Here is a 14,510-nt window from a genome sequence, read left to right on the forward strand (position 1 = left end):
AGTTGATCGGAACCTCGCTAACATTTGCCATTATTTTTTTTGTAGAAAAAACGCGACTCGGAACGGGAACTGTGGCGCCGGTCGTGGGGCAGTGGCCATAGCCATAGCTCCTGCAGTTTGCAGAGTAGCACCACGACCGGCATCGGGAAGGACGATTTCTGGGCGGCACTTCAAACCAACTACAACTTTATCATGGACACAAACCTGCTCGACAGTTGCCGGGAAGCTCGTGGCGAAATCGAAGGTCCTGTCATCCGAGCCGAGGAGGACGACGTCGACTGCTATCGGAAGGTAGGTGGTTGACAAAGCTGTTGAATAGCAGCACCCCTACGAGGACCGTTTTTCCCATCACGATACCCTCGTTTTAGGCCATGTACAATCCATCACCGATGCAAACTTTCTACGGCGATCCACGGCTGCTACGGCAGTGGATCAAAGAGATGGAAACCCGCCTCTCGCGGGTTTCCAGCTCGTCCGTGACGGAGATCAAGAAGATGAAGATGGAGCAGCTGTTGAGGCTCTCGGGAGAACATTCGGTGAGTGCCATTTGAATCAATAGCAATAGAAATTTGTGTTATGCAGTGGGACCGGTTGGAATTGAATAGGAAAGTTATGGTCGCCCATTGTGGTTTGGTTTTATTACTAGTCTTTTGAAAAATCGATCTTTTTAAACGACTCAAATCACTTCCAAAGCGGGAAATCTCCCTCCTACACACACACACACACACACACACACACACACACACACACACACACACACACACACACACACACACACACACACACACACACACACACATACTAAACGACGTGCCATTAGAGTTAAGCATCAACCTCATCTCATAGCGCACCCACTGCGAGTTACGTGCGATGTTGCAATATGTTTGCCCGGCCCTGTCGGCCCTGTTCATCATTGCCGCTATCTTACTTGACTTGATGGACGCTGTTTATTTTTTTTTTCCTCTGGTCGTGAAACCGTGTTTCTGTTCGTTTGCTTTGACAAACTGACAAAATATGTGGAAGGTGCGCGAGGTTGACAATAAATTTTGGCGTCTAACGAGGGCACTGTTTGCCTGATTTGCCCGGTATTGATTTTACCCGTACCCTTTTTTTTCCTCCTCTTGACTTACGAAATAACTTAAATTTCGGCCGGATATTATTTGTTTCTGTTTGTTCAGTTGACCTGGCAGCCGGGCAATTTGTGCAAACATATGTGGTTTGTGTGTTTGTTAAAGTTGCACAATCAGCAGGTGCCAGAAAGGTTTAATTTTCAAATGGAGTGGATTCAGACGACGATCAAATATTGATATGCAATTGTTAACGAAACGATCTGATGTTTGTTGATGAGGTGAAAATTGATGTTAAGTTAACAAGAAATTGCATCTTGTTTGTTGTGGTCAGCTCAGTTTTTATGTAGGATGAATAATGCAATTCGTAAAAAGCATCCATAAAATACATGATAGGTAGAATGACAGGGTCCATAAATCTTCTAGATAACAGAATCACTCGTTCTTGCTGTGATCGTTTAAAACCTATCCCGCGTGTTAAGACTACCACAAAATCAGTCTTTATCAAGACTTTTCCAAACTAGGAGTCTAATCGAATATTAATTTAGCCTAGTTAATTTAATTTAAAATTTCATTCATTTCAAAAATGCCTGCGTCCAACCGGAAAGGCAACAAGCCTAGGGCTATAAATAATTCAATACGGAATAAATCACAATACGTTATTCAACATATTTCTAACAACATTCACGATCTTATAGAATCTGAATGTACAAATAAAAGACAACGGACGGATTTCCTTTCCGTTGATCCTATGCCGTCTAACAATACTAACGAGATTCTTGCTGAATCCGATTGTAGCGACATAGAAGAAAGTTCTTCAAAAATTCCCAAAATGGACGCTTGTCGTTCTGGGAAGAAACAACAGTCTATGCCACCAGTGACGGTGATGATTTCCGACTTCAAAGCATTCCGTACTGAGCTTTCTACTTTTCTCCCGGAAGTAAAAGTCTCATTTCAAATCGGACGAAGAGGAGAATGTCGAGTCTTGGTTGACGGATTGGAAGATTATGAACGTCTTATTCGATATTTATCCGAGAAACTTCATAAATTTTACTCATATGATATAAAATCAGACAGACCCTTCAAGGCTGTCTTGAAAGGCTTATCAAATGATCAAAGTACTGATGAAATCAAAAATGATCTAAAAGAATTTCTTGGTTTTGCCCCTTCCCAAGTAATACTTATGAAAAAAAGAGTGAATGGTACTTCTAAACTTCGCTCTGGAATTTCCCATGAACTTTTTCCTAATACACTTCAATCGACGTGATGTAAATAATTTGAAAACTTTAGAAAAAGTACGTTTCATTTCCCACATTATAAACGGCATAATCGTATTGCAAACTTAACGCAATGTCGTCGTTGCCAAGGCTTTGGCCATGGAACCAAAAATTGTCATATGGATATACGGTGCTTGAATTGTGGTAAATCGCATTCGGAAGACGTTTGTCCAATGAATGAAACCACTGATAAATTTTCATGTTTAAATTGCGATGGAAATCATAACTCCAATTACTTGAAATGTCCTGTCAGGGAAAAAAATTTAAACGCTCGTTCGCTTAGACAACAAGTCAAATCAACGACCTTAAATTTACAGAACATACCTGAAAATCAAAAAGCCGTTACAAATGCCACGCCTAATTCTTCTAAGGCACCTATTTCTTCGAATTAAAAACACAAAACAGGTACGCCTGCCAATTCGTCTTCTAACGAACACAATTTATTAATAGGTAGATCGGCCAAATCATCGTCTACCTATCAATATTCCTTCAATGCCATTCGCTTCTTTAAACGAAGCCGATTCAGGCGATATAACTGAAAATAAAATGATCTACCTACAAGATCAACTTTTTCAAATGATCATCCGAAAGAATTCTACTTCATCACTTTTTAAAACATTTCAAATCAGATGGCAATTTGCAAATAATATTATAATGAATTTAAAATTTAACAGCGATGTTAAATATTTTTTTGAATATTTTAAATTGGAATGCTCGATCTTTGAAATCGAGTGAAGATGAATTTTATAATTTTCTCAAAGTTCACAAAATTCATATTCCCATTGTGACAGAAACTTTTCTTAAACCAAATGTTAAATTGAAAAGCAATCCACATTATGTGGTTCATCGATTTGACAGGTTTACTGGAATGGGTGGCAAATTTTACCTTCATTCAATACTAAAGGAATTGTTGGCAAAATAACAGTAATGGTAAAATACTTCATAATCAACAACCAGCTGGTTACTTCACAGTTCTTCATCCCAGTAATCCGACTTGTTTCTCTTCCGTGAAAAACCTGTCTACAATTGATCTGGTTCTAACAGATCAAAGTCACATTTGTAGTGAACCGATTACACATGCTGACTTTGACTCAGATCATCTTCCAGTAACTTTCAGAGTTTTCAACGAAGCTATAATTAATCCAATTAGTTCTATATTCAACTATCATAGAGCTAATTGGTTGGATTACAGATCTCACATTGAAAATCATGTGGATCATGAAACTATTTTAGAAAATTCTGCGGACATCGACACAGCAATTGATAATTTGAGTCAAAACATGATCGAAGCTAGAAATCTTTCAGTTCCCAAAGCTCAAACTAAATTAAATTCTCCTATCATCGATGACAATCTTCAACTGCTCATTCGGTTGAAGAATGTTCGTCGACGACAATATCAACGTTCTCGTGATCCTGCTATGAAAACCATAGTTAAGGATTTACAAAAAGAAATTAAACATAGATTTACTCTTTTGCGAAATGAAAATTTCGCTAAAGAAGTTGAACAAATTAAACCATATTCTAAACCTTTCTGGAAACTTTCTAAGGTTCTTAAGAAACCTCAGAAACCAATTCCTGCTCTCAAGGAAGGAAATCAAATACTTCTTACAAATGGTGAAAAAGCTCAAAAGCTAGCTCAGCAGTTCGAGAGTGTCCACAATTTTAATTTGAACGTTGCGAGTCCTATTGAAAATGAAGTCTCACTGAAATAACATATGAGCATATTTCAACTCAAGTGTTGTCACAAGATGACATTATTGAGACGGTTTTTATGAAATTAAATCAATTATTTTGAAACTTAAGAATATGAAGGCTCCTGGTAATGATGGAATTTTTAATATTTTTATTAAAAATCTTCCCGATGTTGCCTTGAGACTCCTGGTTAAAATTTTCAACAAGTGTTTTTCATTAGCCTTCTTCCCAAAAAGATGAAAAAACGCTAAAGTAATTCCTATCCTCAAACCTGATAAAAACCCAGCAGAAACATCAAGTTATCGCCCAATTAGCTTACTTTCTTCTATCAGTAAACTTTTTGAAAAAATTATCTTGTTGAGAATGATGACTCATTTAAATGAGAAATCAATTTTTTTACCAGAGCAGTTTGGATTTCGTCATGAACATTCAACTACTCATCAACTTGTCAGAGTTACGAACATGATAAAGGCAAATAAATCTTCTGGGTTATCCACTGGAGTTGCTCTTCTAGACATAGAAAAAGCATTCGACAGTGTTTGGCACAAAGGTTTAATAGCAAAAATGTCTGATTTCCAGTTTCCTATTGATTTGATCAAAATGATTCAAAATTATTTAACTGATCGTACTCTTCAGGTTAGCTATCAGAATTGTAAATCTGAATTGCTACCCGAACGAGCCGGTGTTCCGCAGGGTTCGAGCGTAGCTCCAATCTTGTATAATATTTTCACTTCTGATCTTCCAAATCTACCCGTTGGTTGTCAGAAATCGCTATTCTGTGACGACACAAGTCTGTTAGCCACAGGTAGAAATCTAAGAGTGATCTGCAGTCGCCTACAAAGAAGTTTAAATATTTTCAGTGATTATCTGTCAAAATGGAAAATCAAACCAAATGCAGCAAAAACGCAATTAATTATCTTTCCTCATAAGCCAAGAGCTTCTTTTCTTAAACCAAATAATAATCACATTCTCAAATTGAATGGCTTGGAATTGACATGGTCTGATCAAGCTAAATACTTAAGTTTAACGTAGAACAAAAAACTCACTTTCAAGGATCACATTGAAGGAATCCAGGCAAAGTGTAATAATTATATTAAATGTTAATATTCTCTTATAAACAGAAATTCTAAGCTCTGTCTAAAAAACAAGTTGTTAATTTATAACCAAATTTTCAGACCAGCCATGCTTTATGCAGTACCAATTTGGTCAAGTTGTTGTTCCACCAGGAAGAAAACGCTTCAAAGGATTCAGAATAAAATTCTGAAAATGATTTTGAAGCGTCCTCCCTGGTTTAGTACAAAATGAGTCACACAGACTCACAAATATAGAACCATTAGATGTAATGTCACATAATATTATAAGCAAATTCCGACAAAAATCGATGCAATCTTCAATTGAATCGATTCGCTCTCTGTATTAGTTAGTAAGTTAGTATATAAGTTCCTTTTCCCCATTACACAATACAAGTAGGTTTAGAATTTTCCCTACACAAAAATCACAGAATTGCGGAAGTAAATGATGTCTTAATGGTAATAACCAAATCATGTATATAATAATGCTGAAAAGTCACCACTTTTGGCTGAACACCCAATTTAAATCTTAATAATTTAATTTTAACTCATATTCCAATAAAAAGGTATTAAAAAAATAAAAAAAATGGAATACAATGGACTAGATGGTACTGTTAGTCCAGAAGATGAACGTTTGGACAAACTGTGGATGAGAGTTTTAATCATAGTTCCAAGGAGATACCCGAAAAATAGTTGTTTCTCAACTCTCGATGTTTTTTGGACATGTTAAATAACCGGGAATTTTTAGTCTCGCGCATCGGGAAAACCGGAGAAAACCGGGAAATTGAAATCGCTAATTCACTTGCCACCCTGCATAACAAGTAAACAGCATTTGAAATGCTGATGTCTTCAATTTGAGTTCGACATGCGATCACTAGATTCGACCGTGAATCATTCGAACTGAGTGCTTTTAAGGCTGCCTGAGTGTCGGAACAAAAATAAAATCGTTTACCACAGATCCTCTGCTGAAGTGCCGGTTGTACTCCACACAGAATCGCGTAGATTTCTGCTTGGAACACAGTACAGTATCTACCAAGTGAATGAGACTGTTCCAGCCTCATTTCACGACAGTAGACACCAGCACCAGCACGACCATTCAACAGAGAACCGTCCGTATAACAAACTATGTGTTCATCAAGTTGTCGTTCCAAACAACCAGACAACCATTCCTCACGAAGAGGATAGCTCACATGGAATGTTTTGAAAGGAAAACTGCATGTGAGAGTTAGGTCACTAGGAGCGAGTAAATACTCATCCCACGTAACCATTTGAGACCACAAGCGAGTGTGGCTAGTAGCATAGTCTATAGGGTTACTGTTCCAAAGCCCTGTAACCCTAAGACGGTATGCACAAGATAATGCTTCTTGTTTTAGGAACACATGTAGTGGTTTAATTCACAGTAGCGCCTCTAGAGCAGCAGTAGGAGTTGTCGTGAATGCTCCTGTCATCGCCATTAGGACCATCCTTTGGAGATGATTTAGCTTTGACTGAACTGTTGCGACTTCTCCTTTCTGCCACCATACAAGACATCCGTATGCTAAAATTGGTCTAACAATAGTTGTGTAGATCCAATGAATGTATCTGGGTTTGAGTCCCCATGATTTTCCAAAAGCTCGTCTGCCTTTGCCGAAAGCCATGCAAGCTCTTTTAATCCTGAAATCAATGTGAGCAGACCAATTCAGTTTTGAATCAAGAATAACTCCGACGTATTTAACTTGATCGACCACAGTGACTTCTGAACCGAAGAACTATAACGGACAAGCTCCTGTGATTATCCTACGATGAGTGAAAAGCACCATTGATGTTTTGCCCGGGTTTACAGATAATCCAACCTGACAACACCATTGTTCAACAGATCGCAGGGCTTGCTGCATTAAATCAAAGAGAGTGTTAATACTTATACCGGTCATCAATATATGATAATCGTCGGCAAAACCATAAGTCGGAAATCCAAGGTTATTAAGTTTCCTCAACAAACCATCAGCGACTAGGTTCCATAAAAGTGGGGATAGTACACCACCTTGAGGACACCCACAGACACTTAGCTTTCTAATCTCTGCTTGCCGAAGCGATGAACAAAGAAGTCGATTGCTAAGCATTGCGTGTATCCAATTTGTGATACTTCAAGGTATGCCATGACCACGGGCTGCTTCCAGAATTGAATTGAAAGACACGTTATCAAAGGCACCTTCAATATCTAGGAAAACTCCCAAGCAAGATTGCTTTTGTGAGAAAGCTTTTTCAATGTTGTACACAACATCATGTAACAGGGTTGTAGTGGACTTTCCACGCTGGTAAGCATGTTGCATTCCATGTAGCGGATGCACGCCCAAACTAACATTTCTGATATAGTGATCGACTATGCGTTCCACTGTTTAAAGAAGAAATGAGCTTAGACTGATAGGCCTGAAACTCTTCGCTTCCTCATAAGTGTCGCGACCGCCTTTGGGAATAAATTTGACAATTATTTCCTGCCAGGCTCTTGGAATATATCCAGTCGCAAGACTAAAAGTAAGTATTTTCTTCAAAACATGTTTGAAATGTTCATACCCTTTCTGCAGTAACACTGGGAAAACTCCATCCTTTCCAGGAGATTTGTACGGAGCAAAACTCTCAACTGCCCATTTGACCGATTCAATCGTCACAACGCTTCGAGCAAGGGCCCAAGAATCGTAACTACCTGAAAAAGTCTCGGGAAGAGCTGTCGGTGATGGATCCATACATCCTGGAAAGTGAGTGTTAAAAAGGCAGTGAAGTACATCACCTTCATCAGACAAGTGTTCACCATCTGAAGTTCTTAAGAAACTGACATTAAAGTCCTTAGACTTCGAAAGTAACTTATTTAATCTGCTAGCCACGTTGAGACTAGAGACATTTGTGCAGAGGCTTTTCCAACCACTTCGCTCAGACGATCGAAGAGCATTTTTGTAAGCCCTTCGAGCCGACACGAATGCCTCCGACCCATCTCTGCGTCGGTGGTTCCAAGCTCTTCTGCATAGTTTCCTTAGTCTAGCAAGTTCAGCATTCCACCACGGAGTTCCTCTAGTAGCTCGCACAAGCCGAAGTGGACAAGCCTCTTCATATGCTGCAACTATGAGTGAATTTGTCTCGTCGACAACATTTTCCAAATCAATTGGGGTTTCAATTGTTGGTTGGTACCCGTTAAATCCTGTCGCCAAGCCCTCTTCATAGATATCAAACTTAACGTTTGAATGATAAAAAAAGATGTACTTATGATCAGATAACGAAGGTTCGAGCTCATCAGAGACGAGCCAATTTACCAACTCAGAGCAGAGCAGTTTCTCTTCCAGATCTCGCAAAAGTTGGACGGTTTCCTGCATTGACTATGTGCAGGTTTGGACTGCTCACAAGTTCCATCATATCAGAGCCTCTTGAATTTATATCTGTGCTGCCCCAAATGATATGGTGAGCATTAATGTCACTGCCGATTATGCCATTGAACATTGTTACAGAACAAATATCCCGAGTTGTGAGCTCAGATATGAGATCTATACCGAGAGCCTTATTCATTCAAGTATGCATGCTCGAGGCATTTCACGTGGATTAGTCAGCTTTACCTTCTTGCAGAAGTCTAGATGGATTTATAGTTGCTGTACATTTATGCTGGAGATTGATTTATGCTATTCTAATCATTATCAATCAGAGTAATGAGCATCCAGTCTCTAGCATTTATCATACAACAACTAGAAGAAACCAAATATATTGGCTCATAATCACATATAGCGAACTGTGGAAGTTTTTTTTTCAATATTAAAATCATTTAAATCCTACGAGTTGCGAAAAATGAAATCGTCCACTGTGTCAGAGCTTCGCCTAACACAAATATATTCCCAAGATACTTCCATTCAGTTTTCGGCACGGACATACACCTTGACTTGGGAGTTCCTATTTTTGTGGCATGGAACAAGAAACCAGTGGATCAATTCTTGGTAGAAAATAGGGGGGTGCCACACGGCTTACCAGTTTGGTAGACTTATACCACCGGTACAGGTGGACCGTAGCATTATTCTTAGCCAGTTGGGAACTGCTACCGACACTACACGGCTATCTAACAAGACTGTTGTCAAAATGAGGTGACGCACTTCGTGCACTGAACCACCCATTAAATTGAAGGAATCAGTTGCATCCCTGTCCGCATTCAATTATATTTAGATATTCTATTTGTTCGATGAAATGAATTACTGCACCGATTCTAGAAGAAAAGAAATTACTCTGCTCTAAATATCGGATAAACGTGATTCACTGAACGATTGGTTGTATAATCTGCTGAACGCCTCAGCCGAAATAGTAATAGTGTGACAAAAAACAACTGAGGGAATGCCAGTTACATCCAGGCGAGAAAGAGCTTTTCAGTTTCTTAGTGGCACTCGTTACCATTTCAGGTGTAATATTGAAAACATCTAAATCAACCAAATTTCCTGGAACATCCGAAGCCGTGATCAGTCAAACCAAACTCCAGTAACAGACATTTTTGGAAACACGTCCTCATGTGTGCTTGGTGCCGATGAATTCGGTTGTGTTTTAAAGACGGTATAAGTTTTCGTTCTCCCTTACACGCTATACGTAATTGAACAGAGCACGATGCGAGTTTTTGTTGGATTCTGGAACTGAATTCCATAGCTGAGTTCTGGGACTGAAATCAAAACCTAGCTTCTGGTTTATCTGAATTCTGAACATAATTTAAGGTTTAGTTTCAAAAAACAGGTTCAAAAGTTAGAACTAAGACTCTGAAATTGAATCCTAATTCTAGAATCTGAAACTAAATTGAGATTTAATTTAGGCTCGGAATTCGTATCCAGAATTCGGACTCAATAATTCAACTCAAGAATTCGGGAACAAAATTAAAGATATGAATTCTACATCTGGATTCCTGATAAATGTTTCAGATCTGAACTATTTCGGAACTGACTTCTGAACCATAATTTATTTTCTGATTTCACTTTCAAAATAAACTTCAAAAAGTTCAACAATTTATTTCCTAAATTCATTTCCACAATTCAGGTTCAGAATTCAGAGCTTTCTTGTTTGATTTGAACGCTGAACTCGGTTCTGGAACTGACTTCAGTTCCCTAATTCAGGTTCGAAATTCAGCTCTAGAACTAAGCTCGGAATCTCGGATCTCAAGAAATCCTACAACTAAATTCATAAAACGAATTCCTGGTCTGAATTTTGCAACTGAGCTCTGGATTTAGTTTTTAAATTCAGTTCCAGTTCCTGAATGTACATAATTCAGGTTCTGGTATAGATAAATAAATGGTGGTATAAAGTATTAAATTATTCCTAAGGAACCATTCGAAGGTTTTCTTCGCTGAGGATGTGAATCTACAGAGCAAAAACCTGTTTTGATCCACCTAGTGGTGTAATGATACCTTTCTCATTTTCATTTTCTCCTGTATATTACAGCAGAAGATCCCCGAAATACTACAATTTAAAAAAGTTCCGAAAATAGTTTTGAAGATTTCTGTTGCATAATAGTCCCTCCCGTGGTTGATGGGCTTGACGGTATTGCAAACATCATCAGATACAATCAATTTGCGTTACAATTTCATAAATATATGTGTTACAGTTTTGAGCTTCGTTATTGAATTAAATTTATAAGATATGAAACGACTTGAATAAGATGTTGATTTCATTACGCTCCAAACATCCGGGGTTTGGAGAGGCCGGTAGGGCTCTTATTACCAGTGTGGAGTGGAAATTAAGTGGAATGAACATATCCCAATTGGGTTTCACACGATGGCAGCAGATGAACGGTAAATTAAGTTCATCTTTGACGTTTATTGGTGGTTTATGTATCACAGAATATAGTGGAATGAGATGTAATACTGTGAAATAGAATAAAATAATATAGACTGAACAAATGACCAAACCAACTAATAGCTGTCAAACGATGTTCATCCAGTTCATTTCGTAAGGATGACTAATGGGTGAGTTGATGTGTGAATGAAATGTGAGAGGAAGTGCATGCAAGAACGGTAATAAAGGCCACCGTCTCAGCTCAGGATTAACGACCGACCAATAGTAGAGATAAAAGTAGGGTAACGGTACCCTCATTTATCTCACCTGCATTAGTCATCTCATATACGAAAACCATTAGTTATAGTGAGATCTGTTGTTTCCGTTTGATAGATTGACTTCTAGAGTGAGATAAAATTAGGAGCATTCGCTTCGAGTTTTCGCGTCGCTATAATATCAGTATTGAAAAATTTTCTAACTACTTTTTCTGCGATATAACTTCACAAAACCGAAGCAATGATGTTGTATTAGTTTTTATCATAATTCATTGATTGAAAGTCGAGTAATCGGTAAAATAACATGGTGACTCTTCTAATGAGACGGCTATCCGGTAGTCGGACTTGGATAAAATTTAGCAAATCATTATCGGGCAAATCGGACTATTAATGGTTTATAATCATTATAATCAAAGTATTCCTGAAATTGAAATTTTTATATTAAGCACCCTAAATCTGGAACCAGGGGTTTGATCCGAATGAAAATTGGGATATTCTTATGGCATCTAAAGATCTCCCATCTCCGAGAAAAGTGAGTGAAATTATTTCCACATTTTTTGTGCATATCACCCTGTAATTCCGCAACCGGAAGTCGGATCCAAATGAAACTCAGGAACTTTTTATAGGACCATGCGATCTTTTATTTGAATCTTAGTTTGTGAAAATCGGTTCAGCCATCTCTGAAAAAAGTGACTGACAATATGTGAGAGAAGCATGTCAGTACTATTCATATTCACGTTCTCCAGTTATGTCTCCGACATTACCCACCCGCCTTTTTTGGTGCTAATCACCCTGTAGTTCAGGAACTGGAAGTCGGATCGGGATCAAATTCAATAGCAGTCTATGCCACGGAACGACCGAAATTAGCTCTGCGCCTACTTCGTTTTACTGTTTTTGAATTAGTTGTTTTCAACAACAAAATTGTCATAATAACTAATGAATTAGTTAAAATTCAAAATTTACCTCTCTGAAACAAGCTTTTGTTTTTAGAAAATGCGATTAGTTGGCAAATATTCTGGACACAAACCACCAAACTTTTAATCCAACACGAAATTTTCATTACCAACTAATTTTGTGGTTTTAATCATAAAAATTAACGCTGTCTAACTGTAACCATAACTGCTTAAAGAAAGCACAAAGAAAGTGAAAATGAAATTGGTTTTTTAACAATTGACATGCCGGAGGATGAAAAAACTTTCAGATCCGGCAGGCGATTTGTGAATTGTGAAATAAGCGCTCCCTTCATCACTTGCAGGGTAACCAACGATGCGATTTACACGGAAAAGTGCCACAAGAAGCATCTCTTGTTATTCACAAGAAAGCTCAATTCATTAACTCTCTTTTGATTCGATTTAGCATCCGACCACTACGTTCGAAACGTGTTGAAATGGTACCGAACCATAGGAGTCAATATTTTACATCTCGTAAATGAAAATAACCCCAATCGAAAAAATCATGAGCATGAACTTAGCGAGGCACCTCTCGCCGATGATAACATAAACAGGTGAATAATTTGTTGCTAATTAGTTACGGTAATTTTGAATTTGTTGCTCAATTTATTTTTTATTTTTTCGAGTATTTCGCTAAGTTCATATAAAGTTAGCGAAGCCTCCCTTCCAAATATGCTTCAAAACAAATCGACGCCTAGTAAATAATTTGTTGCTAATTAGTTACGGTAATTTTGAATTTGTTGCTCAATTTATTTTTTATATTTTTGAGTACTTCGCTAAGTTTATATAAAGTTAGCAAAGCCCCCCTTCCAAATATGCTTCAAAACAAATCGAAGCCAAGTTAATAATTGATTGCTAATTTGTCGCTAATTAGTTACGGTAATGTTGAATTTGTTGCTCAGTTTTTTTTTATAATTTTTTTGAGCTTCAAAACAAATTGAGCAACAAATTCAAAATTACCGTAACTAATTAGCAACAAATTATTCACTAAGGATCAATTTGTTTTGAAGCATATTTGGAAGGGAGGCTTCGCTAACTTCATATGAACTTAGCGAAGTACTCGACAAAATAAAAAATAAATTGAGCAACAAATTCAAAATTACCGTTACTAATTAGCAACAAATTATTTACTAGGCTTCGATTTGTTTTGAAGCATATTTCCCAAGTAACAATTTTTGTTACGCTAGCTTGTTTGTGACTAGTTTGCAACCAGATATTTGAGTGATTGTTACTAACATCTAACCACTTGCATGACTCAAAAAGCGCAGTTTCTACTAGTTGTTAATTCAGCTAAAAATAAGTTGTCGTTACGTTGTAATGCCATACTAGAATAACTTATCTTTTCATAACTTGAAAATAACTTGTTTCCAAGTAAACTAGTTGAAACTTAGTCACCATCGACATTATAAACATTGAATGAATCCAGAATACTTTTCTATCTTCAATAAAAAAGCAGGAGAGTGCTTTAAATCACAAACTTGATACAAGGTACAAATTTCACAACGATTTTAAAACTGTCGAGCGAAATTCAATTTTACTTAACTGTTTTTCATGCGCCTTCAATCAGAATCTGTTTATAAAGATATGAAAAATAAACAACAAAATAACGCTATGTTCAGAATGCTCAAATTAGAGTGATTTCTTATCATTTTAAATTCATATATCATGAGAGTTATAATATTATCACAATCGATGCTCAATCCCTATATTATTTTCTTCGTATTTATGACAGTGCATAGAACAAAAATGATTATTCTGCCTTTCACTATTTTCGGCAAAAAGTAGTTTGGAAAAAAGTAATCTCCTGGTTTTATTTACGTTTCATACACTTCTTGAGACTCCATATTGTATTCGCCATATTCAAGCCAACAAAGGTTGTTTTGTTTGCATTTTCGTTATCATAACGTTGGGAAAACCTACCGATAACTATCTGAATCAATGAAGAATTTTATGTTATAATCTCATAATTTCATAAATACATATATTTCTTAAGGCAGTTTACATAAGTTTTTCTTCGCCGTAGCATCACTTTTACATAATATTCTTATCCTAATTTAATTCTAACATAGTCACAACGTTTTGCATTTATTAAAACATATTCTCTTATTACTTAAATATCATCTTAGGTAACTCGTCATTAATTATGAAATCTACTCGGAAATATTATTTGAACCAAACGATTAACTTCTATAAATTATAAAATAAGCTGTTATTTTCAGACATTTTGTTAATAATTTCATAAACTGTTTCGAGTTTGTTTGTATCATTACATTATTTTTATTCTAATTTAGCTATTGGTTGAACTCATGGACGCAGCTGGGATCAGAACTAAGTCTTGAAAGGGGCCTTTATTAAATTGAAACTCCAGTTTTCTTTATGAAATGATAAATAAGTTTCATGTATGAAAGGTCACGACAAGCAA

At 37.0% G+C, this 14,510-nt stretch overlaps 1 protein-coding gene across 6 annotated transcripts in view; it reads left to right on the top strand.

Annotated features, from left to right (window-relative positions):
• LOC131431744 (klarsicht protein) overlaps window positions 1-14,510 on the top strand; it is a 627,074-nt gene that overhangs the window by 129,709 nt on the left and 482,855 nt on the right. For all 6 annotated transcript variants that reach the window (XM_058597617.1, XM_058597616.1, XM_058597621.1 and 3 more), the window contains 2 exons: window positions 46-291; window positions 369-536. In XM_058597617.1, the coding sequence (XP_058453600.1) occupies window positions 46-291; window positions 369-536 (414 nt within the window). The remainder of the gene's footprint in view (window positions 1-45; window positions 292-368; window positions 537-14,510) is intronic.

Source organism: Malaya genurostris, chromosome 2 (assembly GCF_030247185.1).
Source record: "Malaya genurostris strain Urasoe2022 chromosome 2, Malgen_1.1, whole genome shotgun sequence".
Classification (NCBI taxonomy): Eukaryota; Metazoa; Arthropoda; class Insecta; order Diptera; family Culicidae; genus Malaya; species Malaya genurostris.